Raw genomic sequence first — 24541 nt, 5'->3', positions numbered from 1 at the left:
TGCCTGCTCCTTGCCAATTCCTATAAAGAATATGAAGCGGCATTTAGAAAAACATGAAACAAAATAGTCATGTTAAACTTAAAACACCAAGACCAGGGAAAATAAACATTAAAATATATTATCAAGACAGGAGGAAGACCTCGGCACACTTAGGGCTCTAAGTTCTCATATGGTTTAAGAGCAATGGGTCACAACCTGTTAAATAAAATAGAAAACCATAGGTCATCTGATATAAATAAATGCATATGCCAGTTAAATAAATACATGAATGAATAATTGGAAAGTTCAGTAAGGAATAGGATGTTTATATGATCTCAAAGTACCCGCCTCAAAATATTTAATAAATACACGGAGAAGAACAGGAAGTTTAGCAAGGAGAAGTCTGGCAGACACCTGTAATGGGATAACTCTAAACTTAAATCTGTGCCCCGTGAAAGGGAAGGGTGAGAAGAGCACGACACAGCACCACGTCTGTGATATTCCTGCTGAAGACGCACAGCCTGAATCTAACTGTCAGGAGACATCAGGCAAGCTCAGACACGTTACAGAGTAACTGCCGTGTAACCTTCAGAAGTCTCAAAGTCCAAGAAAGACTGAGGAATGTTCTAGAAGGAAACTAGAGTGACATAAAATCTAAATGCAGCGCCATGATTCTAAACTAGATCTTTTGTCTATAAAATAACAACTGTGGAAACTTGAATGGGATGTGAACATTTGATGCATCAATGTTAATTTCCTAAATCTGATGGTTATATTGTGATTATGTGGGAGAGTATCTGTGTTTGTAGGAAATACACAATAAGTACTCTGTGTGATTATTCACCTTACCCTCAAAGGCTTTAGGGTAAAAAAGTTCTTTGTGGTGGTGTTGTAAGTTTTCTTTTAACTTTGAAATGATTTCAAATGAAAAAGATTCAGCTCCAAGTCAGGGGCTGGTAAGGTGGAAGGAAAAGAGGAGAGCTGCATTCGCATCTTCCTTTCTTTCTTCTTTTTCTCTTTCCTCCCTGGCTTCTTCCTACCAGAAACTTGGGCCAAGATGTGGATGAGGAGACATTGGGTTCAATGGGGAAGACAGGCAGGGACATGCCAGGGATCCAGCTGAGTTCCTTCATTTATTCAGTCCTTACTGTAGTGTGCTTGTACCAAGCACCAGCATCCCATACCCAGCGTCAAGCCAGACACTGGGAGGCAGAGCTGAGCAGGATGCAGCCTCTGCCACCAGGAACACGCAGAGTGGTGGGGAAACAGACCGGGCGCCCAACCCAGCCCAGGGTGGTGAAGAAGGTCCAAAGGGCAGTGGCAAAAAGGCAGTAGGGAAGGGGAAGCTGAGGAAACTGATTGTCCCTAGACCAGAGGAAGCAGGGAACATTAGGGGACCTGCAAGTGGTCCTGAGGGTGTGGCAGGAAGGAGTGTGGTTGGGGTGAAGGTGGGGCTACACTGAGGCATTTGTTCAGGAGTTGGTGCTCAGTGAATGTTCCTCTTTTCCTTTCCTTTTCTTCTTTATCCCTTCTTTTGCCAAACATTCCTTCTTTGAATATCCAGCTGGATATTGCTCGAAGTTTGTAATAACAACCATAATAATAGCTAAAATATGTGCCAGCGATCCTATAATGAGGGTATTATTATTTCCTCCATTTTTCAAAGGAAACTGAGGCACAACTTGCCCAGTATCATATAGCTCACAAGTAGCAGAGCTGGGATTTGAATCCTGCACAGTCTGACTCCACAGCTCAAGCTTTTAATCTGCCACAGCGCATGATTACATCTATAATGAGGCCAAATTCTCAGGATTTTTTGTCTTTTATAAAGGGGCTTGAGGCCCTTAATAATTCTCTAACTAGAGGAGCAAACGGGGGTGATCTTGCAAACTGCAGTCTGTTGGTGCTTCTTGCCCACTCAAGTCACCTTCTGTCAACCCCCTCACTACCTCTCCATGCCTGCTCTGTCATCAGTTGTGTGAGACCCACCATGGATGGGTGCAGGGAAACCTGGATCCTGGGCTGGCCCAGGTGAGGGCTTTACCCAGGGTGGCTGCAGAGTCAGAGCAGCTCATAGTAGAGAAGGGCAGCAAAGGGTTAAACCAAAGAAGCCTCAGGTCCAAGGGGCCCTCAGTGGGAAAGGCTGTTGCAAGGCAAGAAACAGGACACCAAGTTGGGTCAAGGTGAGCAGTTCAGGATGGAAACTGAATGATGAGAAGTAAAAGGCTCTTTTGTATGTGGTCCGTCTTAGGCACTTGGCCTCATGTGGGAAGGAATGGTGAAGTACTTTTCACCACTCTGGACTCTCCACTACCCCACAGGGCTCAATTATTCATTGGATAAACATTTAGTGAGCACCTACTATGTCCCAGGCTCATGCTAGGAATGGGGGAGGGAAGAAGAAGAGAACTAGGCAGAGGGATGGGCCCATGAATATTCATCTGAGAACCTGAAATGCCAAGCTGTCTTTGGAACCAGGCTGCATTTCCATTTTCACTTTAGCCCCTGGAACAAAGCCAGGAAGTGACAGAGAGTTCCTGGCCGGGGAGAGTGTGGGAGGGAGGGAGGAGCAACCCCCCTCTCCCCCCAGCAGCCGCCACCACCGTCACCTCTAAAACAGATCTTTACAGAAAAGCCTAGTTATTCCGTTATTTCTCTACAGCCAAGAAAAAAAAAAATCTCCCTTTCCACACCTCTCTGGCAATCACTACAGATTCTACTGCTAATTGTGTTTTCAAGAATGTCCTTGATTGGCTGCAAATGTTCCATTAAACAAGGTTTGCCCCTTGCAGGTGGGCGTGAGGGTAGGGCAGGTCCAGGTTAGCGTCCTAGCTCTAGCCAGTCTGAGCTTGTTTTCCTCCTTATAAAATGGGCATCAGAAGCTAAGGCTTGGGAAGTTCCCCTTTTTATATTTTTAAAGTAAAAATGGCTTCTTCCACCTTTAAAGTTTACAGGGCACCTTCCATTCTACCTCCCAACTGCTCTCGCAAGGTTGACATAATAATCATTGTGAGAAATTGAAGCTCAGAGAGGTAACGTGGTTTGAACTGGATCACACAGACCCTGAGTGTGAAAGTCAAGATAAGAACCTGGCCTCCACTTTTAAAACGGAAAGGGTTGGCTGTACTTTTGCACATTTTCTCTTATGATGGTCAAAATATGTTGTGTCACTCTGGGGACACCTACATGCTATCTTTGCCCATTAGTGTTAGCTTGGGATTTCCTTGTCCCAGGGGAGGCAGGAGAGTCCAGTGGAGAAGGGTAAGGTCATGGAGCCAGACCCACCGGGTTCCTAATCCTGGCTCCACCTCTTAACTGCTATATTAAGTAACTTAGTCCTTCTGTGCCTTGGCTTTTTTCATCTGCAAAAGGAGATAATAACAACATTACCTGCATGGTAGGTGGGAGAGTTAAACAAGATAGTCTGTGTCAGTGGTTCTTGACCTTGGCTGCATATGGGAATCACCTGAGCAGCTCTAAAACCCCACGGGTGCTTTGGACCCACCTCTGGGAATCCCGGTCTCATTGGTCTGGGATGGAATCAGGGATCCCACATGACCAACGGGCAGCCGGGGCTGGGAATGCTTTCACTATGTGAAATGCTTACTACAGAGTGCCTGGCACATAGCAAGTGCTCAGTTGATGCTATTACTGTCACACTGGCTGATGGTCAAGGCCAGGCACGTGGGCTCACACCGACCAGTGGGTACCAATATCCGGTAGGTCTCAGCTGCTCTGCGGTGCACTGGGGGAGGCACAAAGATGAACAAGGGAGACTTCCTCCCTCATAAAGTTTCAATGAATTTTCTAGTTGGGTAGAGAAAGCATAAGTACACAAGAAGTTAAAGAGTAACACAAGGTTTAAAGTAGAAGGAAGAGGGAAGGTAACATTTTTCAGGCACCTACTTCATGCTAGACACTTTCCATACTAGCTTAGCTCATTAATGCTCACAGGAGCCCCATAGAGTAGGTATTAACCCCAATTTATAGGGCAGAAAATTGAGGCTCAGGGAAGGAATTTACCTACTATGCACTGAGGAGGTAAATCCAGGATCAAACTTGATCTGCCTGATTACAAAGGGCTTTCTGTTACACCATGTCTGTACTGTGCTGATTTCATGGCGATTATAAAGACAAGTAATAAACCAGTTGGGGTTAGAATCTGGAAGGTTCAAATCTCAGTCCTTGTTTACATATGGTTGTATGTTTCTATCTATCCATCCATGGATCCATCCATCCACCTAATTCTGTATCCAGCTCGGTTGTAAACCAGGAAGTGTTCTGAATATTGAACGGTGCAAACTGGCCTGCTTGAATTCTGTCTTTTGGGAAAAATAAATGTCAGTCAAATTACAAGAAGATGAGTCCTATACACAGGCCTGGGTCCAGAGCAATGGACAATTGTCCAGAGCACTTTTCCCCTGGAGCCTGTGGCATATCCCATTGTGACCCAGCATGACTGTGGCCGAGGCGATGTTGTAACCGGCCATGATATCCCACATTCCATGTATTTGTGCAATCAACTTCCAGTGCTAATGACCCCTAATAACACGGTTGTAGTTTTCCAACTTAATCAAATATTTCAGTTAATAGGCCAACCTTTTGGATAAAATTTTAACTAATTCTCTATTTTCCTGCATAAAGTTAAAAAATTAGCATTAAGCTAAACAATATGTCACTTCCAATAAAGCACAGAGGAATAGGATAACTGAAGTTATGCTCCAAAGTGTGCTAATGGTATCAGAGTATTTAATGTAGATTAACTACCAGTCTTAAACAGTAATGCAAATAGAGGACAACAAAATTAACGTGATTAAATACACTCAGAGACTATTTATTCTGTTAATTGTGAAAATTTAGTCAACAGTCAGATTGCAAAGAGACTTGCAGCTGCAGCTCCAAAATAGCCCGTCCTCTCCTCAGCTGTTGCTAATTAATGCGATTTTACTAATAACAGTTTTCTGATAGCAGACAGACAGTAGCAAATCAAAACAACTTCATTTTTATGCTGATGAGGCCTAACAACAACAAAAAGAGCCCAACAGGATCCAAACGGAAACATTGCTAACTGCAGGCTTGCATGTGGTCTTCCTCATGCACAGTTGATCATTAGCGCTGGAAGTTGATTGCACAAATACATGGGATGTGGGATAGCACGGCCGGTTACAACATCGCCTCGGCCACAGTCATGCTGGGTCACAATGGGATATGCCACAGGCTCCAGGAGAAAAGTGCTCTGGATAATTGTCTGTTGCTCTGGACCTAGGCCTGTGCAAGTGACTCATCTTCTTGTAATTTGACTGACATTTGTTTTTCCCAAAAGACAGATTTCAAGCAGGCCAGTTTGCACCGTTCAATATTCAGAACCCCTACTGGGCAGAGTTAGCAGAAAGGCAACCCAGAATGGCCAGCACCCCTCCTGTTCAGTTCATCTATGTATGCCTTTGGCTCAGCCATTGATCCCTGGTGTAATCGATTGCAGCTAATTGGTTTTACCAAAACATGTTGCACAAATCATAGCAACTTATGAATTGAAGAGCTGCTTTACACTTCCTAAGAAGGGTACCAGAGACACAGAAGGCCAGGATTTATTATGGACAATCCAGTACAATAAGATTGCAAATTGGGCCCATTGGTGACGTTAGACCTCTGGCCATGAGGCACCCCTGGTCATCTCTAGGGCAGCTTGAACACAGAAGAACCCAAGTGAGCAGGAGGTTGAATTATAGATTTTCAAGACTAAGTATGTTGGCCCAGAGAAACATTATGTGTGTTGATGCCTTTAGATAGAGGAGCATTAAATACAGTGCAAAGAGTTATTATCAAAAGATCATTACCAGATGTCCTCCTGGGATAAGGATTCTGCTGGCTTGCTTACTTTCTTGAAATGTATCACACTTTGTATTAGAAACATCCTTGACATGGAGCCATCCAGAAAACGAGGGAAATGTACATCTCAACCTGATGGCACAGACTCATCCATTTGCAAACACAGAACCAAGCATGGACCAGGACACAGGCCCTGGAAAAGTTTGATCTTTGGGTCCACCACATGTGAGGGTCCAGCTTCCAGGATGTCTGTTGTGCTGCTCCTTGGAAGTGGTGACCATCTGGTTTTACTCTTGTTCCCTGATAGAGCTGAGGAGGCTGAGGGCTTCCCCCTTCCCTCTCCCCTCTGTGACTTCTCCTACTTACCCCTACTTTGTAAAGGTTTTAAGCATTTCCTTGGGACACATGCTCTGAAGTTCAACTCCTTCATCTTTCTCAGACATGCAATGTGTACGTGTTTCATTCTCAACTTTTGGATAAGTATTTTTTATTGATTTGTTGGGTTTTAATTTATTCCTTGCCAACTTGGGGGGAAAAGTTTGCAGTATGTTGTTCAACATAGATAAAAGGCTCTAGAATCATTCCCAAGTCCCCCATCATAAGCACTAATGGTTTATTCTTTTTAAAAATAACAATTAGTCACGTACATTCTGCTGTGCATTAAAATAGGGTCCCATTAATTTCTCTTCCACATTTTTCACTAAGAAAACTAGGGTCTTAACCTCCTTCTTCCCTCCCTCTCACCCTTCCTTTCATTCTTTTTTTCTTGTTTGTGAAAGTATTTTCTAGGAGAAAGGCTAGAAAACGGGACAAATCATGCCCGGATTTTGTGGCCTACACAGGGTCTCATGTTGTTGCTCCAGAACTCTGTGGGGGTCCGAGATGACTGTGGCCTACCCCTGATGAGCTCATGTCACATGAGGATGAGGTCAGATGCTACAAGAGGGGTGCAGACACTGAAAAGAAGAAACTCAGGGAAACGCAAAGCGGAATGCATAGTGTAAGCAGCAAGTGTCTTTTCCATAAAGAAATCTCTGTCCTTGGTTTGACCTTCCGCTGGCGGACAGACCATCGTCCTGCTGATTCCCGACACTGGGAAGGGAGTTTGAATTCAACCTCAATGGTTCCTTTCGAGAACAATGGGTTACCATTAGCCAAACTGCCTCGCTTGGAAAAAGCAAAGCAGACATAAGTGGCCTTTCTGCAGTGGGAAATGTTTCATGACTCAAACCAGTCACTGTTTGCTGATCACACAGCACTCTGGGTGGCACAGCAAGTACAGAGGAATGCTGTACTTGCTGTACTTTATGCTGCTTGTCAGGCTGTGGACCCATAGGTTGAATATCAAAGAGCTGAATTATGGGAAAAGTCAAAATACTTAAAATGTATCAGATGCCAGGTGCAGTGGCTCATGCCTGTAATCCTAGCACTCTGGGAGGCTGAGGCAGGAGGATCACTTGAGGTTAGTAGTTTGAGACCAACCTGAGCAAGAGCACGGCCCTGTCTCTACTAAAAATAGAAAAAATTAGCCAGGCTCACTGGTGCATGCCTATAGTCCGGGCTACTTGGGAGGCTGAGGCAAGAGGATAGCTTGAGCTCAGAAGTTTGAGGTTGCTGTGAGCTATGATGACACCACTGTACTCTAGCCAGGGTGACAGAATGAGACTCTATCTAAAAAAAAAGAGAGAGAGAGAAAAAATGCATCAGATTAGCCCACCTTCAATACCTCCTGCAGGAAGTGCCAAGTTTAGACGGGCCACAAGGAAATGACAAGGCACCTCCTCTCAAAAGGCTCAGAATTCAGATGGAAGCACAAAACGTAAACACACAATAAGTCAAGGGATAATGCGTGATATTAAATGAAGTTCAAGCAAACATCAGGAGTACCCAGTGCTGAATAAACAGTAAAGGTAGACCGTGTCCTAGAAGTCTGGTGGAGGAACAGGTCACTTCTGGTGGTCCAGGTCAATGAGGCCCTGAAGAGGAAGGGAGATAGTGACAGACGATTGGGACCTGATTAGGCAGAGAGGAGGGGGAGTGCATTCCTGGCTTACTGAGTGAAAGTCGGGAGGGGACATGTGACACGTCATGCACACAGTGAGGGCAGCGTGGGTGGGGTGCAGGTAGCTGGGGAAGGGAGAGTGTCCGACCTGAAAGGCAGCTTGGACCTCAGTGCTCAGAGTCATGGATTAGTCAGGAGTTTGGCCTGTAACCCCTAAGTGAGAGGAGCCTTTGTTGAGAGGACCTACTGTGTGTCAGAGGCTGTGCTGGGTGGGGCGGGCGTGGGGGGTGGGATAATTAGGACACTGTGCCGTTGTGGCATAATAATCCTGAAAGGAAGTGAGGGTGCACAGGAGGCGATGGGTCACCCCTGGCGGAGTGTAGATAAACTGGAGGGGATGGCAAGGGGAGGAGACCATTGAAACCTTGCTGCAGTAATTAACCGGGAAATCCTTCCTTTAATCTCCCATGCCTGTCCTTCCTCAGGGCGAGGGTGGAGGGGACTCGAGTGGGGACTAACAAGCATAAAAATCATGACTTCTAATTTAGAGCAGTGGCGCTTATAGAATCTCTCCCCAGAGCAATGCACATGCTTCCAATTTTGCATATAGTTTCCATACAGTCATTTTCAGGGGGTCAAGGACCCTGTGGAGCCCATTTATGGACCACGAATCCCTAGCTGAGAACAATCTCGCCACCCTCACACACCCCAACCCCACCTAGAGGAGGAAGCATCTCCCAACACACAGTTCTGCTGCTCTTTGGGGTGCTCCCATTTCCACGGCAGAAAGCCAGGGTGACAGCGAGGCTCAGAGAAACAGAAAGAGTGGCAGGTGGCCTGCAGTCACAGACCTTGCTCTGTCACCTGAAGTGTTTCCTTACACCTGCAAGGACAGCGCTCTGGCTGCCAGCCTTGACTCACAGGGACCCACAGAACGGGGAGAGGGCAGAGGCCAAGGCAAAGTGGGACAAACTGCAGAGAGGGATGACTTGTGCGAACCCCGCCAGCAGGCAGCTTGTGATGTGGCAGCATTTCCTCTTCCTTAGAGGCTGGGGTGATTATGTGATTACACCCACGCCCTGCGGGGAGCAGCAAGGACTCTGCACAGAACGCCCGAGAAACCCAAGAGCAATGCTTCGCTTTCTATTTCTTGTTTTCCAGCCTAGACAGGTTCTATTTTGGATCCGAGCGTAGTCTGGAGAGAAAGCAGTTGAAGCGTTGGGTGCCTGGAATAAAAATTTAACCTTAATCTTTAGAAAAAAAGCATATATCTTAGTTGGAGATTTTATTAAATGGAATGACAGTCATGCCATTCCACATATCTACGATCATGCATTTCAGACTTAATAGTGGTTCTTAAGCTTTTTGAGGTCAGGAACCCCTTTGAGAAGCAGATGAAAGCTATGAATTCTTACCCAGAAACATGCACTTATGCACATCAAACAAAATTTCATCATCCTAAAACCGTCTGCAAACCCCAGATTAAGAATCCCAGGTTTGATAAACCTTGGACAGACCGTCTATTAGGTTCCAGGGATGCAATGATGAATAAGAGACAGTCCCTGGGCTCGAGGGTCTCATGGGATGGGTTTGTAGATGTGAAGAGGTTGCAGGGGAAAGCCAGGCAAGCCACCGGCCAGCAGGTTAACGGTAAAAGGCATTATTAATAATAATCAGGGTTCAACAGTATCATAGAAAGAGTGAACCTGTCAGTTGTCCCTTGACTAGTAATATACCAGGTAGCAATAGTCACATTGTATCACATTGTAAAATGCTAAATAATGTGCTAAGGCTGATTGAAAAAGAAAAGTAATTTTTCAGTAATATCAAACTGCTTGTTTATGTATTATTAAGAGAAAAGAGGCCATGTGCAATGGCTCACACTGGTAGTCCCAGTTTTTTGGGACACTGAGGCAGGAGAACTGCTTGAGGCCAGGAGTTTGAGACCTGCCTGGGCAAACATAGCAAGACCCCATCTCTACAGAAGAAATTTAAAAGTTAGCTGGGCATGTTGGCACACACCTGTAGTCTGAGCTACTCAGGAGGTTGAGACAGGATGGCTTGAACCCAAAAGTTTGAGGTTACAGTGAGCTATGATTGTGCCGCTGCACTCCAGCCTGGGCAACAGAGAGAGACCCTGTCTCTAAATAAATAAATAAATAAATAAATAAATAAATACATACATACATACATACATACATACATACATACATACATACAACAGAGAGGAAAATATTTTTTTGCTTAATGGTATATGTGAGATATTGCCTCCACCCCAGACTCAGAGGTTAGACATGTATCTCTTTGCAAGGTTAAGAAATGCCTTGGATAATTTAAGCCAGAGAAAGGAAACCATTAAGGGCCACAAGATACTGAAAAACAAAATTGATCATTTGGTTTCAAACAATTATAGAAAACTAGAAACGGTCCTGTTCACTGCCTAGAATTGCCTACCTGTTAGAGCATCCACAACTGGGACCACATCCTGCAGTCTCTTGATTTTGTTCATGTGAGTTTACTTAAGATTTTTCCAACAGCTGAGAAATTTCCAGCCGTTGTTTCCTCAGCCGTAGCTTCCAGGCACGTGAAAGCTTCCACAGAAAACAGAATATTTCCCTCACCAGTATTTGCCTGTCAGACTCCCACCCCAGCCCCCGCCATGCCCTCCCTTTGTGGCCACTGCCCTTTCCAGACTGGAGCGCACACTCGAAGGCCTGCCCTGGCACCTGGCGGCAGGGACCTCCAGTTCCCGAATCCAAAGCCCTCTCTTAAGGCCTTGTCCACAGTTGTCCCTCTCAGAGACTCTTCTGATCAAAGTGTCCCTGCTTCTCACTCCCACTGAAGACCTTCACTGGCTCCCAGTGCCACCCTGTGGCCTGCAAGAGGGACAGGCCAGGATGGGTCATTAATTTCTTCTATCTAGAAAACAAAACTTTCTCAGAAGGTCTCCCCTCTATCCCTCAAGCCTCTCCTTATGTTACTGAGGCCACATGTGGGTCACTTGTTCCCTTCCTCCAGCTGCAAGGAAGGCTGAGAACACAGGAACAGGACTCTCATGGCTGGCCTACCTGGTACTACCCCAAACAAAATGGCAGCTCTGCAAACATGGAAGGTGGAAGAAGTGGATATTGGTAGACCATAGTACTTGTTATACATTACCCTGACTCATCAGATTGCATGTCTCCCTCCTGTCAGCTCTTTGGTATCACGTATACAATGTCTTATTCATCTTTGTACCTCCAAGTCTCAACACAGTTTTGTGGCACCTACTTTGTTAAACAAATTCATGAGTAAATGAATGAATGTCTGGTTTTAATACCTCTCACATCTAAATTACTTCTTTTAAAGCACAATCCAGTTTTATTCTATTCTTTTTACATCTCTTATATTACATAAAAATCAATACCTCATTAATTTTCCATTAGATTCTGGGGAGGGTGTAAATTTTCAAGTGCTATAGTAATAGTATTGACAAGATATATGAGAAAGATGGGGTCTAAGATTGAACATTAATGAAAGAAAATGGAACCATGGTGAGTTTGTTATCCCTGGGGCCAGGCTAAGACTCTAGGAGGAAATAAACTGAGGGCTAATACTAGTTTTCCTCTAATTTGTATTAAAATTGGAACCAGAGCTTTGTAGATGGAACTTTGTTCAATCATGTGAATCAAGAGCTTTGGAAACCTAGTGAGCATACGAGGTTGGGACTAGGCTGCAGTCTTGTTAAGAACCTAACTGACCTTGTAGCAGATTCTGGTCATAGCCTAAGCTGCACGTGGGTGTGCAGCACTGTGCAGAGCCCATGCCCCTGTCAGGCTGAGGTGTCTGCTCAGGGCAGAGGTCGTTGCTTCTAAAGCCCATGGATGGTGGACCTGCCAATGGTCTTTTTGGTATATAGCTCTAACTACTGCAAAGTTCCCGTCCCTGGTTGTAGACCTAGCCTCTGGGACTCCAAGTCCACCTCCAGTGCCATTTTTCCAACAAATTTTACCTGATTGACCCCATTCCTGCTAACACGTCCCCCAACTCCACCCCTACCTCCACCTCATCTCAGCCAGAAATGGCCTTCCTGCCGCTGGGTCACCATACCAGGTACTTACTGATGAGTCTCTGATTGGGGTTCTAACAGATTTGTTCTGAGAGTCTAACCCTATTGCACCATTTTTGGCCCCAGACTTAAGCCCAATAGATTATATCAATGTCCATAACCTGATTGTGCTATTATACTTAAGCTTTGTGGAATGTTACCATTGGGGGAAACCAGGCAAAGAGTATAACTCTCTGTATTATTTCACAACTGTATGTGAATCTATGATTATCTCAATAAAAATTCCAAAAATTGCAAAAACATTCTTCCTTATTTTTTGTTTCAGTTCCTGGTGTCACCATTCCTCTGCCTAGCCACTGGGGGTTTTATATGGGCTGTCAGATTTCTTACCTCCCTCTGCCTCAGTTTTCTCATCTGTAAAATAGGAATAATAGGCATGCCTCCCCATCAGGGCTCATGGGTAGATTACCTGAGTTAATATTTGTGCAGCACTTAGAAAAGTGCTTAATTATTAGATAAACAATGAGTAAATAACATATCTTAGGTTTAACATTCTCTTTCTGCCCCAGATCCACTAAGTCCTGATAACGTTCCCTACCACGTGTCTCGTGGAGACTCCATTTCCAGTGCCCCCATCATCCCTCCTCTGGAAGCCTTGCCACTGTGAAGTCAGTCACTTTGCCTCTCCTGCCATGGCTCCTCCATGATTGTGTTCAACATTGATTACCAATGTCCTTTTTCCGTTTCTGTCTTTTCACCCTCTGGAATAGGAGCTCCTTACTGGAAGGCACCATTTCTTATTCATCTTTGAATTTTTAGCTCCTAAAAAAGTGCCTGGCACAAAATAAGTGCTCAGTAAATGTTTTATGAATAATCTCATGGCAGCTACTAGAATTGCTTCTTTGCAGTCATTACAGATGACTGTACCAGTCTCTGAATCTGTGGCTTGTGACCCTAAGCAGAGATTGGGGTCTTACTCATGGAGTTCTGGTATGTCTTGTAGATAGATCCCTGCAGATAAGCCTTCACTTTTCTTCTCCCATGGGCACATTCTCATGGGCTGCCAGGACACCTGTCAACTCCTGGATACCTCCATTTCCTCAGAGCCACCTACAGTCATATAAAAGATTGGTAGAAGTCTGCACCGTGGCGTGCACACACACGGCCTTTTGACTAATGTGCAGCCGTGGTCCTGTTAGCACATGGCGTCCTCATGAAGTAAAATAAGGCAGATAGCCTCAGCACCCGATGATGTTACCATCCCTATGGTTCCAATATTTTATTCCTGCGTCCTCCCACAGTTACTCTTTCATTGGTAGAATGTAATAGACATCGCTGGTTATAAACTGGACCACCTCTATGGAAAACATCCCCGAGACCATAGAGGAATTTTAGAAGCTATTCCAAGAAATGTTCAGTAATAAAGATTTTACTGGAATTGGGAAGAACGTTGGCAAAAATAGTCTAGAGACCACAAAGCCAGGCTTTATTATGGCAATTTATTATCTCTGCCTGAAGCAGCTGATCAAGGTACTACCCTCACTCCCCCTCCATGAGCAAAGGAGACAGACCTGACATCAATTATAATAATAGCTACTGTTTATTAAGCACTTATTATGTGCCAGGCACTTTGTAAGGGGATGGTGATTTAATGACAGCAATGATAATGGCCACAACGTACTGAATATTTACTCTGTGCAACATGCTACAGTAGGACCTTACATGAATTGTCTATACATGGAGGTGACCCAGCCACTGAGGGTCCAGGTGTATTTTTAAAGTCATTTCATGACTTGATCTCTCCCAAGTACTTTACTTTCTAAGATCTCCGTCTTCCTGGGAACAGGGATCCCAGCCCTTTTCAGCACTAAACAACAAAGCCACAACTTAGCAAACTCTAACTTTACCCCAACAGACAAATTCCCCAAGGAAAAAGAACAGCCAGTGAATAAACCCTTCAGACAGAAAAGAGCTGAGTACCTAAGAGATGCAGGATGACATTTCTGGAAATGTTCACTTTAGGTTTAAAAGAAAACTTTTGAAATGATTAGTGAGTTATTTAGAATTCAATATTCCAAAGTTTGAGAAGCTAACATACTGAGAAATTTAATTTAGATTTCTTTAACACACTCTCTCATGATAAGAGAGCATTCAGTATATAAATGCTATGCAACAGGACTGCCAAATTGCAACACAGAATGGGAGAAATTTGTCATTTTGAAATGCTAAGGGAATTCTTACTAATAGCTTTCTCGTCTTGTAAAGCTATTATTTTTCTGAACGATAATATGATTTATAAACCTCAGCTGAGTTTTACAGTTTTGATGGGAATAGACTCAAAGTAAAATGTATTTTCTCAGAATATAAAATTCTCTCAGGATTTGACCAAATGAATAATAAAAAGAAACTTTTGCAACCAAGCGCACCAAAGTCTTGGTCTCTGCTGGCATCTCTGTAGGTGAATCTTCGTCTTCCTCAGAGTTCTAGGCTCCGCTTTCTCCGTCTTTCTCACTCTGCCCACTGTCCCTGGGTGACATTGGCCACTCCAAATGCTTCAACTTTTACCTAGGCCCGGCGACTCCCAGCCCCTCTCATCTCTCGCGAGTTACAATTCCCTACATCTAACTACCTGCTAGCCTGACCACCATCACACTATAGCCACATTAATCTCAAATTCTCTCCCTTCCCCCAAGCTTTGTTCCTTCTCCTTGAATCCCAGTATTGGAAATAAATGAGTAAAATACAGTTCCTGCTCTTAAGAAGCTTTTAATCTAGCACAGGTGACAGAAAAGTAAATAGGCAATGACAACACAGGTTAATAAGTGCCGTGTTAGGAAAAGCCCAGGAGGCTTTCATAGAAAGCACACCTGGGTCAAGGAATCGGCCTGAAGGAAGGGACATTTTTGTTGGGTGTGAGTCAGGTAACTGAAGAGTGTGTGTGTGCATGTGTGTGTGCATGTGTGTGTGTATGTGCATTTGTGTGTCTGCATGTGTGTGCATGTGCATGCATGTATGTGCATTTGTGTGTGTGCATGTGCGTGCGTGTGTGCATGTGTGTGTATGTGCATGTGTGTTGGGGAGCCACAAGGAGGCGTGGAAGGAGCCCTGTGGACAGAGGGGATATGGAGCATGGTTTGGAATGAGTGCTTGGAAGGGCTGGACAGAGATGAGGATCAACCAGGGGGACTAGATGAGAATGGAACTTGTATCCCACCATTTGACTCCATAGAGTTTGAAGCCGTTGGCCAAGCTCAACCTTTTCATGAGACTCTTCAATGGACCACGGCCTGGCTCCAGTCAAACCCACCAAAGTCTCAGCCCTCTGTGGTGGTTCTGTGAGATGCTAAAATGGGTCCAAGGAAAATTAATTTGGGATAACATTTCATAGTAATGCTAATCTCACAGGTCAATTGTACTTTATATACATGATAGGTGTATATAAAGGTGATACATGATCACCTTGAATCCTTTCAGCCACTCTGAGTGTTAAGACAGACCATGGACATTGGAGTTAGGAAGATCTTCGAAACCTGGCAAGTTTCTTACCCTCCCTGCATCTCAGCCATCCTTTCCTATAAGACAAAGGTGGAATGGCCACACACCCTCATCTTAATCCTTCTGAAAACAAGAAAATTTGACAAGTTTGCCGAATCTGACCTAAAATGATGTGAAGCTATTTATATTGTAGTTTTTATTTACTCTCTTAATATGAATAATCTAGCATTTTGCTGCAGAATATGGATGTGTTTGATTATAGGATTATTCATGGAATGTGCACCACTTTAACTTTCTAATACCTGAAAAATTCTGAATTCAAAAATACATCCAGCCCAAGGATTTTGGATGAGAAATTTGAGGACCTGTCATGTATGTAAAACATAAGTTATACAAGGTAATGTATATAACATGCCTCCTTACTACAGTGACTGGCACGTAGTAAGGGCTCAGAAATGACAATGATTATTAAACAGAGGGAATGGGCTGCCTTAGATCTTATAAAACATCTAGGGGTGAAGGAAACTGAGACATCTTGTAGGAAATACATATTTTCCATCTCTGGCCCCCTAAACCTTTGCAGTCACATTTCTCAAAAATCATGCCTTTAAATCATAGGATTTGCTGTCATCCTCCTATTCACAGTAGGAGGAGGAAAGCTCAGAGTATTGATGACAGATGCAAGCAAAGGCTGGTTATGGGTGATTCTGGCAGAGGAAACAGCACAGGCAGAGGCCTGGTAGAGTGGAAGAGGTGTTCAGACAAAAAGAATAAATATCCAAAGTCTGGAACTCAGAAAGTTTGGCATGAAGTGGTGACAAATGAAGCCAGGAGGGTTTGGGGGGAAGATTATAAAGACTCTTGAATACCGTAAGTTTATATTTGGTCCTATAGATCAGTGGTTTTCAAACCTTTTTAGCAAAAGAACTTTACTAAGACAAAATTTGATTTGCATGGGAACTCTGTCCGCTATAGCTACACGCCAACCATTTTGACTATGTCCTATGTGCTCTTTTAAAAGAGCAAATCTAGGGGGGAAATGGGCATTTATTGAAACCTTAAAATCTGTACCCCCATAATATGCCAAAATAAAAAAAAATTAAAAAATTAAAAAATAAATAAAAAATAAAAATAAAAGAGCAAATCTGATCATCTCAGTCCTCAGGGTACACTCTTCAAACAGATCTCATTAAACTTGGAGTGAAATACCACCGCCTAGCCGTCTCTAGGAAATGTGGCCCTGCCTACCTCCCCAGCTCATCTCACACACGTTCAGGATCCCTTATCCAAAATGCTTGGGAAGCAGAAGTGTTTGGATTGGGGATTTTTTTTCAGATTTTGGAATATTTGCATATACATAATGAGATATCTTAAGGATGGGACCCAAAGCTAAACATGAAATTCAAATTTATATTTCATATACACCTTATACACATAGCCTGAAGGTAATTTTCTACAATATTTTTCATAATTTTGTGCATGAAACAACTTTGTGTACATTGAACCACCAAAAAGCAAAGATGTCACTATTTCAGCCACCCACGTGGACAATCTGTTGTTTGGCATCACCATCATTTCTGACTCTGAATTTCTATGCTACTGAGAAGCGTCTTAACTAAGATCTGTTACATGAAGTCAGGTGTGCAATTTCCCACTGTGTCATGTTGGCACTCAGAAAGTTTCAGAGTTTGGAGCGTTTCAGATTTTACATTTTTGGATTAGGAATGCTCAATCTGTTTTATCTCTCTGATTCATCACTCATAGGTCCTCCAGTGAACCCCTATCCCTCTCTACCTCGAGGATTTTATAAGGATTTATATGGCTTCTACCTTTCTTCCCTCCCACTTGCTGTTAGCTCCTAGTCAGCTCTTTCCAAACTCAACTCAGCCCCCCCTTCTGGAGGGACCCTTTCCCAGGCTGGTCAGGATGCCCTAGCCTATGCTCTCCGGCGCTCTGCGGACTTCTCCTCTGTGGCACCTAATCACAGCTGTACTAAGGGATTAGCTGTGGGTCTGGGTGTTTGGGGCTCTCCCCTACTATGCTGTAAACTTTGAGAATGGAAAGTGTGGCGCCATCTGTTTTGTTCATGACAACGTTCCCAGCACTTCCCTCAGTGTCAGCCACTAAGCAGGCCCCCAATGACTATTTGTTGAAAAAACACCAGTAAATACAAGAGGAAGACAAATTGGGGAGGAGGCTGCTTTGGTTGAAATAAGGATGGAGCCTTGTTTTAAGCAGCAATGTGGGGCCTGTGATACTTCCTACCAAGCCCTAATAGAGGTCCCTGAGGCCCAGAGTGGGGGACTCTCTGAAAAGCACCGGAGGGGATGAGATGCTCTGACTAACAAAAGGCTTTGTTATTTGTCTTTGGGGTGGGGATGATTGTTATTCTCTTGGCCTCAGGAAACTTTTCTGCTTAGTGGTCAACAGAATAAATGATCAAAGTAGCTTTGTATAGACAGGAAGCATATTTCATTCATTTATTTCAACATCTCCTCTCTTGGGTAGGGAAAGACTGTAAAAGCCATCTGTAGGCTGGTCTGAATTGTATTGTCTTGTGCAAGACTGGATGTCAAGTAGACGTTTCTTTGGAAAAAGTCATCCTGGCCTAGACCCAAACCATCAGGAAAATTGCCTCTGTACTCAACGGATCTATCACACATGGGCCGGGTCCTGGGTTGAGATCATGTGACACAGGGCAGATTGTGTGACTGTAACACTGTTCAGTGTGGTCAGCTGTAATAGAGTGATGGGATCCCTTTATCTGTTCAGTAAGGCGAATTGAAGTGAAAATTACCTTTTGACTGAGTAGCATTGCTGAAGAAAATCAATAGGAGTGGCCCAGGATCCCCTGGCATTGTCTCATTTGAAGTGCTGTAGACTTTCAAGTTGCTGGAACACTAGTTTCAGGATTCAACTTCAAGTCCAGCCGAAAGTAAACAACAGAGTGGGTTACAGGAGAAGTAGCGTGTCTCCACAATCATAAATTACAGAGAAAATATGTGCTAGCCAGAAAGTAAGTCATTTTTCAACCTCAAAATTATTCTTTCCAAATTCTAAGATCCTGTGTCTGACAAGTTTAAGAGAGAGATGTAACAGCTGAAGTTGTCTTTGTTCAAAATGTAGGAGACAGTTTTGTCTAGACTTTCAGGAAAGATATAGAATGACATTTTCAGAACAAATCAAAAAATATTTTTAAATTCCTTTCTCTCCTCCAGGAAGAAGATTTGACATGCTTCTATGCTTTGAATTTGGTTGATCTATAAATGGCCTCAATAGTTTAATATGAAAAGTAGAGTAAAATGAGCCATTGAGAAAAGTTATTAAAATACTGTTAGTTTACTTTCTTACCTTAACAATAATATTACTAGCACCACCAAGTCAGTAACTAATACCGAGTGGTTTCTAGGTATGTGCTAAGCTCTTGACATACATTTTCTGACTTAGTTCTCACAGCAACCCCATCAGGTAGGCATTATTATTATGCCAATTTCCCAATGAAGAAACTGAGGCACAGAGAGTTGGGGTGACTCACCCAAAGCCACACGATCATAGGTGGCCAAGCAAGGACCATGTCTGACTGATCCCCTAAACCTGCCTTCCTTCCCTGCCTTCCTTCCCTCCTCACCACGGTTCTTGTGTCTTCTTTCTCCACAGGGCCAGCATTGTACAAAAGCGCATTATTTATTTTCAAGACGAGGGCTCTCTGACCAAGAAGCTCTGTGAACAAGGTAAGACAGCGTGGGTGGGACGGGCAGATGCGTGGAAGGCAGCTCATTCTGCTGCAGGAATTAAGATGATGGTGCTTTCCGAGTTCCTCTGGGTTCTGCTTCCTCACATAGCTCCGGTTTTTAATCTGGCTGTGTGCTGTGGATAATTGGATCCGCCTTAAGCTCTAATTACTCAGCTTGATTCCCTGGGTAGGAGATAATGTACCTTATATTGGTGTCGTCTTCTTATTTTTGTGAAACAGTGATTATTCTGAAGAGGTTCCTTGGAATAATTCACAGGACTTAATTAAGGAATGCACAATTGTGTACCTTTAGAAAGTCTATAATGGTTCTCTGGAAAAATCACTAGCAGGAACTTGGGGGGCACCTGGACAATATAAGGAGCTTTTCTCCAGGGAAGACCAGCAGGGAACAGAGATGTCAAGGGGGCATTGACCTTGTGATTTCACCATCTTAAAGGATCTGACCCCTAGAGTTGCAAGCGTATCCACCTCCTCTCCTTAGGGTGAAGGACTTCTATAATAACAAAGCTCATGGAGATCAACTAGACTAGGAAGGTTGAAGCTAGGGCTGGATTCAGACCAAGCCCAGGTTTGAAGCTGCCTCTGTTCTTTCTAGCCATGTGACTTAATAGGTAAATAGTACAGTGCCTCCTTGGCACATAGTAAATGCTGTCTGTATAAGTGTTAGCTCTTGTTATCTACATCTGAAAGTTTGTCCACTAATCTGTAAAAAAAAAAAAAATTAAGACCCTAAACATCTAAATGTGTTTAGAAGTCATTAAATAACTAAATAAAAATAGAAAATGTTCTATAATTACACAGTTTAGCCATCTCATTTCTATTTACATTAGCAGAATTTTTATTTGCATTTAGAGCAAATAGTCTTTTGAGAAGAAATAATCCTCTCCAACTCTAGAAAATTATAAGCTATTAAGAAAAAGAAAGGCTGATAAAGGCCTTCCAGGAAAACAATAATAATAGCTAATGTTTTCTGAGTGTTTGCTACATGCCAGGCATGTAGGTGTATTCTAAACACTTCCCGTGCATTAATTGTGTAATCTACACAACCCTATATGGTAAAGATTATTGTCTTTATTTTATAGATGGGGAGCCTGAGACACAAAAAGTTTACATAGCTCTCTTGGCATCATACAGCTAGTAGTACAGGGCAGGGTTTGAGGCTAGGAGCCAGTCCCCTTCACCAATGCTTTTCTATCAAATCAACTACCTCCTCTTTCAGGAGCTTGCATCATTGCCTTTGGCAAATCAATGCATTATCCTCCTGTAGATGAACTTGAGTAGAAACTAGGTCATCTGTGGAGGATTGCTTGGAAAGCAAGGAATCAGCAAAGAAGAAAGATTTGGATGCCCTGCATTAGGGTCTTACCTCCCAAAGGGGCCAGAGAGCTGGAACCTGCAAGCCAGAGCCCTGGCCAGCTTCTGGGTGGGCACAACCACATGTGGCTTCTGGGGCTTTCCTTTTCTATGTCCAATTGCCCACAAGTTCACCCAGCCTTTCTGCAAACAGAGCATATCTCCAGTGCTGAGGCTCTTGGTTCCTCAGTGACAATCCCATTCCTGCCTTACTTCCATGAGATGACATGTAGGTGCTGTGGGTTGGTGTTAGGGGTACTCTAGATCACACATTTACAAGCCGCAGGTGCTGTGGTGTGGTTTGACTATCAGAGGACAGCCTCATTTCTAGGATTTAAGGGTTCTTAGGAGACATTTCACTGACACTCTCATGTATTGACAGCAATCGTTAACTAATGTGCACTGCCCCAAAGCCTCAATCCTGATGTTGTGTGAAGCCTTGTCTAAGCTATGGATATGCTACAATTCTGTATATAGGTGTCAATAAAATGGTGTGACAAATCTCTAGTTAATTCTTACTTGTGAGACAGATCCTATCAAAATGACTAATCACACTTCTGCATACAAAGATTGCTTGCCAATGGCAACTTGGTGACAAAAAAAGACGTGGGCTGTAGGATCATTGTAGATAATCTCTGGAGACAGCAGACCCATGAGGAAATCCATCAGTTAGCAAAGCAAATCATGTTAAGAAAGTCTTTAAAATGTAAACAAAGTGCAAAGGGATTTTTAAAATGTGTACTGCTCACTTAATTATCTCTAGTTCTTTCATTAAGGTCTCTACATTCTTTGCTTCCTTGTTGAGTCAAATCAAATCTATCAAGAAAGGAGAGAGAAAGTCTATTATTTTTATCCTCAATTAAAGCCATTAATCCGTAGATGAAAAATTAAGAGCTGCACAGATAAAAAGCAATGGTGATCATTAGTTTTCAAAAACAGCATAAACATTAAATTACTTATAATTAAAAACAGAAACAGAATATTCAAAAAGGTGACCTATAATAAACATATATATACACATACTTTAATATCATGTCAAAATTAAAGGAAAGTATCATGTCAAAATTAAGGGAGAGAGACCAAGAGAAGGGAAAATGAAGGGAAAGGCAGAGAAGAAGGGAAAATGTGAGCAGAGAAGGGATAATGACAAAAGGCAGAAGGGTAGAGGAACAAAGAACACAGGAAGAGAGTTGAAAAGGAAGTCAGTGGATTCAGGGCAGACATGGGAAGAGAGGGCAGCTCAGGAGATGCTGCAGGGCCTAAAGTTGCCTGTGTTTGGCAGGCCCTGCTCTGGGTAGAAGAGGAGTGAGTTGACACTTGTCATCACTGCCCTTGGAAAGCCTGGTTCATTTTCAATAGGCTTTTCCTCTGTAGGAAACAGTATGTCTGTTTTTATTTTCAAACTTGTGTTTTTTTAAATGGAAGCTTCTTTTCCTTTGGAAATACAAAAGGTTTATTATAAGTGCATTCCTTTGAATCCTTGCAAATATCTTTAAGTTTACCACCTACATCTGAAAGCCCTTTTGGTAAGGTAAAGCTACCAGTCGGCCTTCTTTTGGTTCTTGGAGAGATTATTGCTGCCTCATTTAACAACCCCTGGTAGTAACAATTGAGACCCCAGCATGCATCTCTTAGTTCTGAATCCCTTTCTCAAAGCAGATTTAGGGTTTTTAACAATATTGTTGATCATAATGGGAATGTAAAAAGACAAATTCTTCAGGAGTTACTGATTTATGCTACCTTTCCTGAAATATATTCAGCATGGCTTATCTAAAAGTGGCTCACTCAGGAACCAGATCTGGGCTTCATGTACATAAGGCGACAGGCAGCTTGCTCCTAGGCATGGACACTGCTTGGGCCTCTCCCAAGTGTACAAAATGTAGCCAAACAACGATTTCTACTTTGTGAGGTCATAGCCCTTTTCTTTGGGGCTATTTAGAAATCCTGGAACTTTGTAGGAAGGCAGTTTTTTAAATGTATCATTCTTCATTTGGAAAAAGCAAAACAGAAACAAATAAAACAGTTTTCCCTTATTGGTGTTTATATAGACCTATCCAGAGGTCTTTCCTAGAGTGAAACAATGCAGAGATTAAGAGCATGGGCTCTGGACCCAAAAAGTCCTGAGCTCCAGTTCTGCCTGTACTACTCACTAACCCTGTGACCTTGAGCAGCTTACCTAATTTGCCTCAGTTTACGGACCTGTAAAATGGGAGTAACCGAAGTACCTCCTAGGATTGTTAGGATTAAAGGAGACAATGTATGGAAAGGGATCACGCATACAAGGACTGAATACATTGCAGTTATTATTACAATGTCTCATACTTTTGCCTCTACCCTAGAACCTGGAATTCACTTCTATCCCTGATTTTACATATTCAAACCAAATGAACCTAGTGAATTCCAAAAGGAAGTCTTGTAAAATGCTCTTCCTGACACTCAGAACAATTTTTATACTCTTTGTCGCTGCTCTTCATATAATATTTAAGAATAAATGTCCAACTTGCAAAAAAAAAACCCCACATTTATGTTAATACTACTAGGCGAACTGAAGATAAGCAATTGAAGGCAGTTGCATCTGTAGTCATTGTTTTCATCCTGCAGGAAGCAGAGCAGACTAAAAGCACAATGTGCAGTTAGGGATGTGGGTTTGACAATCGGAAAGACTGAATTTATTCATGCAATCTCTCTTCCCCACTTATCAGCTATTCACAGCTAAAAATGGGGGCCGAGAGGGAATCTTAAGATGTTCCTGGCTGCTTCTATACCCAGAAGTACAGTAAACCTGAACTTAGGAACATATTTTCACCCCCACCCTGCAGAGACTTTCAGTAAAGTCTCCGAGAGCGTGATAAGAAGTGATGTGATTATATATGCATGTATTTTTTTTTTTTTTCCATTTCAGCAGTACTTTATGTCTCTCTTCGTGCTCTCGCTGCTCTGCTTCAAAGCTGCTCCTTCTGGTCCTGGCATTTTGGTCCCAGAGCGTATTTCTTAGAGAAAACACACATGTGTATTCCTCTTAAAATGTGGTAGCAAAACCCTGTAGTGAGAGAGTTGGGGAAGGAGACCAAGGGCCAGAAAGGATGATTGAGTGAATTTTCCCCCTGTTGTCCCAACATAGCCCCCATCCCAAATATTCTGCCCTACTGGTCCCATAAAACTCCTCAAATTATTAGAGCAAAAGCTCTGAGTCTTTTTTCTTTCCACTTGCAAAATATTGTCACCATACTTAGAGATTTCTAAAATCCTTTCTAGTCTAAGTACAGACCTGAGTCTGATCACTCAATGAAAACTGCATCTTATATTCCTAGGGGTCAAACCACCATGGCACTGCCTTAATGCACAACTGACATTTGCATTCTCTCTTGGCGACTTTGCTTTTCCAGATTCCATGTTTGACGGGGTGACTGACAAACCAATCTTAGACTGCTGTGCCTGTGGAACTGCCAAGTACAGACTCACCTTTTATGGGAACTGGTCTGAGAAGACACACCCAAAGGATTACCCTCGTGAGTACGGTAGCTACTTTGTGGGTTGGGGGAAACCACACTGCCAAAGTTCTGTCTGGGCGTGGGGCACATGGGCTGCAGTGGGTCAGATCTGCTCCCTGTTATCCATCGATTCATCACTTGCACATTCAAAGTACGTAGTAATTCACTGAGACAGGCAGACATAATAAGGCTATGCTGTTAGCTTCTTTGCATAGCATTGTTCTAAGTGTTTTCTTACCTGTGATTAAAAAAAATTCTCCTGAATTCATGCTGCTTCTCTTCAGGTCAGTCATTTGGTAACCTCAATCCTCCTGAAATGACCCTCTCCATGAATTATGCAACAGGCCTATTGGTGCTAGAACTAGCTGGCAAAAGGGATGTGCTCTTGCAGATCAAGGTCAACAAATACTCAACCACAGCAGGCATTGGTAATCAATCAGTATGCCCTTTCCCTACTGATTCTGGCTGCTACCTTAGAATCCCTGCATGACACGGTGCTCCAGATAGCCAATACCAGCCCGTGAGAATTGTCAGGAAACCCCACATTTGTTACTTTGAAGTAGATCTTTAATCAGGATCATACAATTTGA

General features: G+C 43.1%; 1 protein-coding gene and 1 pseudogene across 1 annotated transcript in view; one reads left to right on the top strand and one right to left on the bottom strand.

The window, feature by feature from the left end:
* SPON1 (spondin 1) overlaps positions 1–24541 on the top strand; it is a 254246-nt gene that overhangs the window by 83758 nt on the left and 145947 nt on the right. The window contains exons 4-5 of the mRNA XM_012780725.2: positions 19011–19084; positions 23847–23969. Coding sequence (XP_012636179.2) covers positions 19011–19084; positions 23847–23969 — 197 coding nt within the window. The remainder of the gene's footprint in view (positions 1–19010; positions 19085–23846; positions 23970–24541) is intronic.
* LOC142870433 (zinc finger protein ENSP00000375192-like) lies at positions 7153–18927 on the bottom strand (annotated as a pseudogene).

Source organism: Microcebus murinus, chromosome 4 (assembly GCF_040939455.1).
Source record: "Microcebus murinus isolate Inina chromosome 4, M.murinus_Inina_mat1.0, whole genome shotgun sequence".
Classification (NCBI taxonomy): domain Eukaryota; kingdom Metazoa; phylum Chordata; class Mammalia; order Primates; family Cheirogaleidae; genus Microcebus; species Microcebus murinus.
This window is presented reverse-complemented; position numbering and strand designations above follow the sequence as displayed.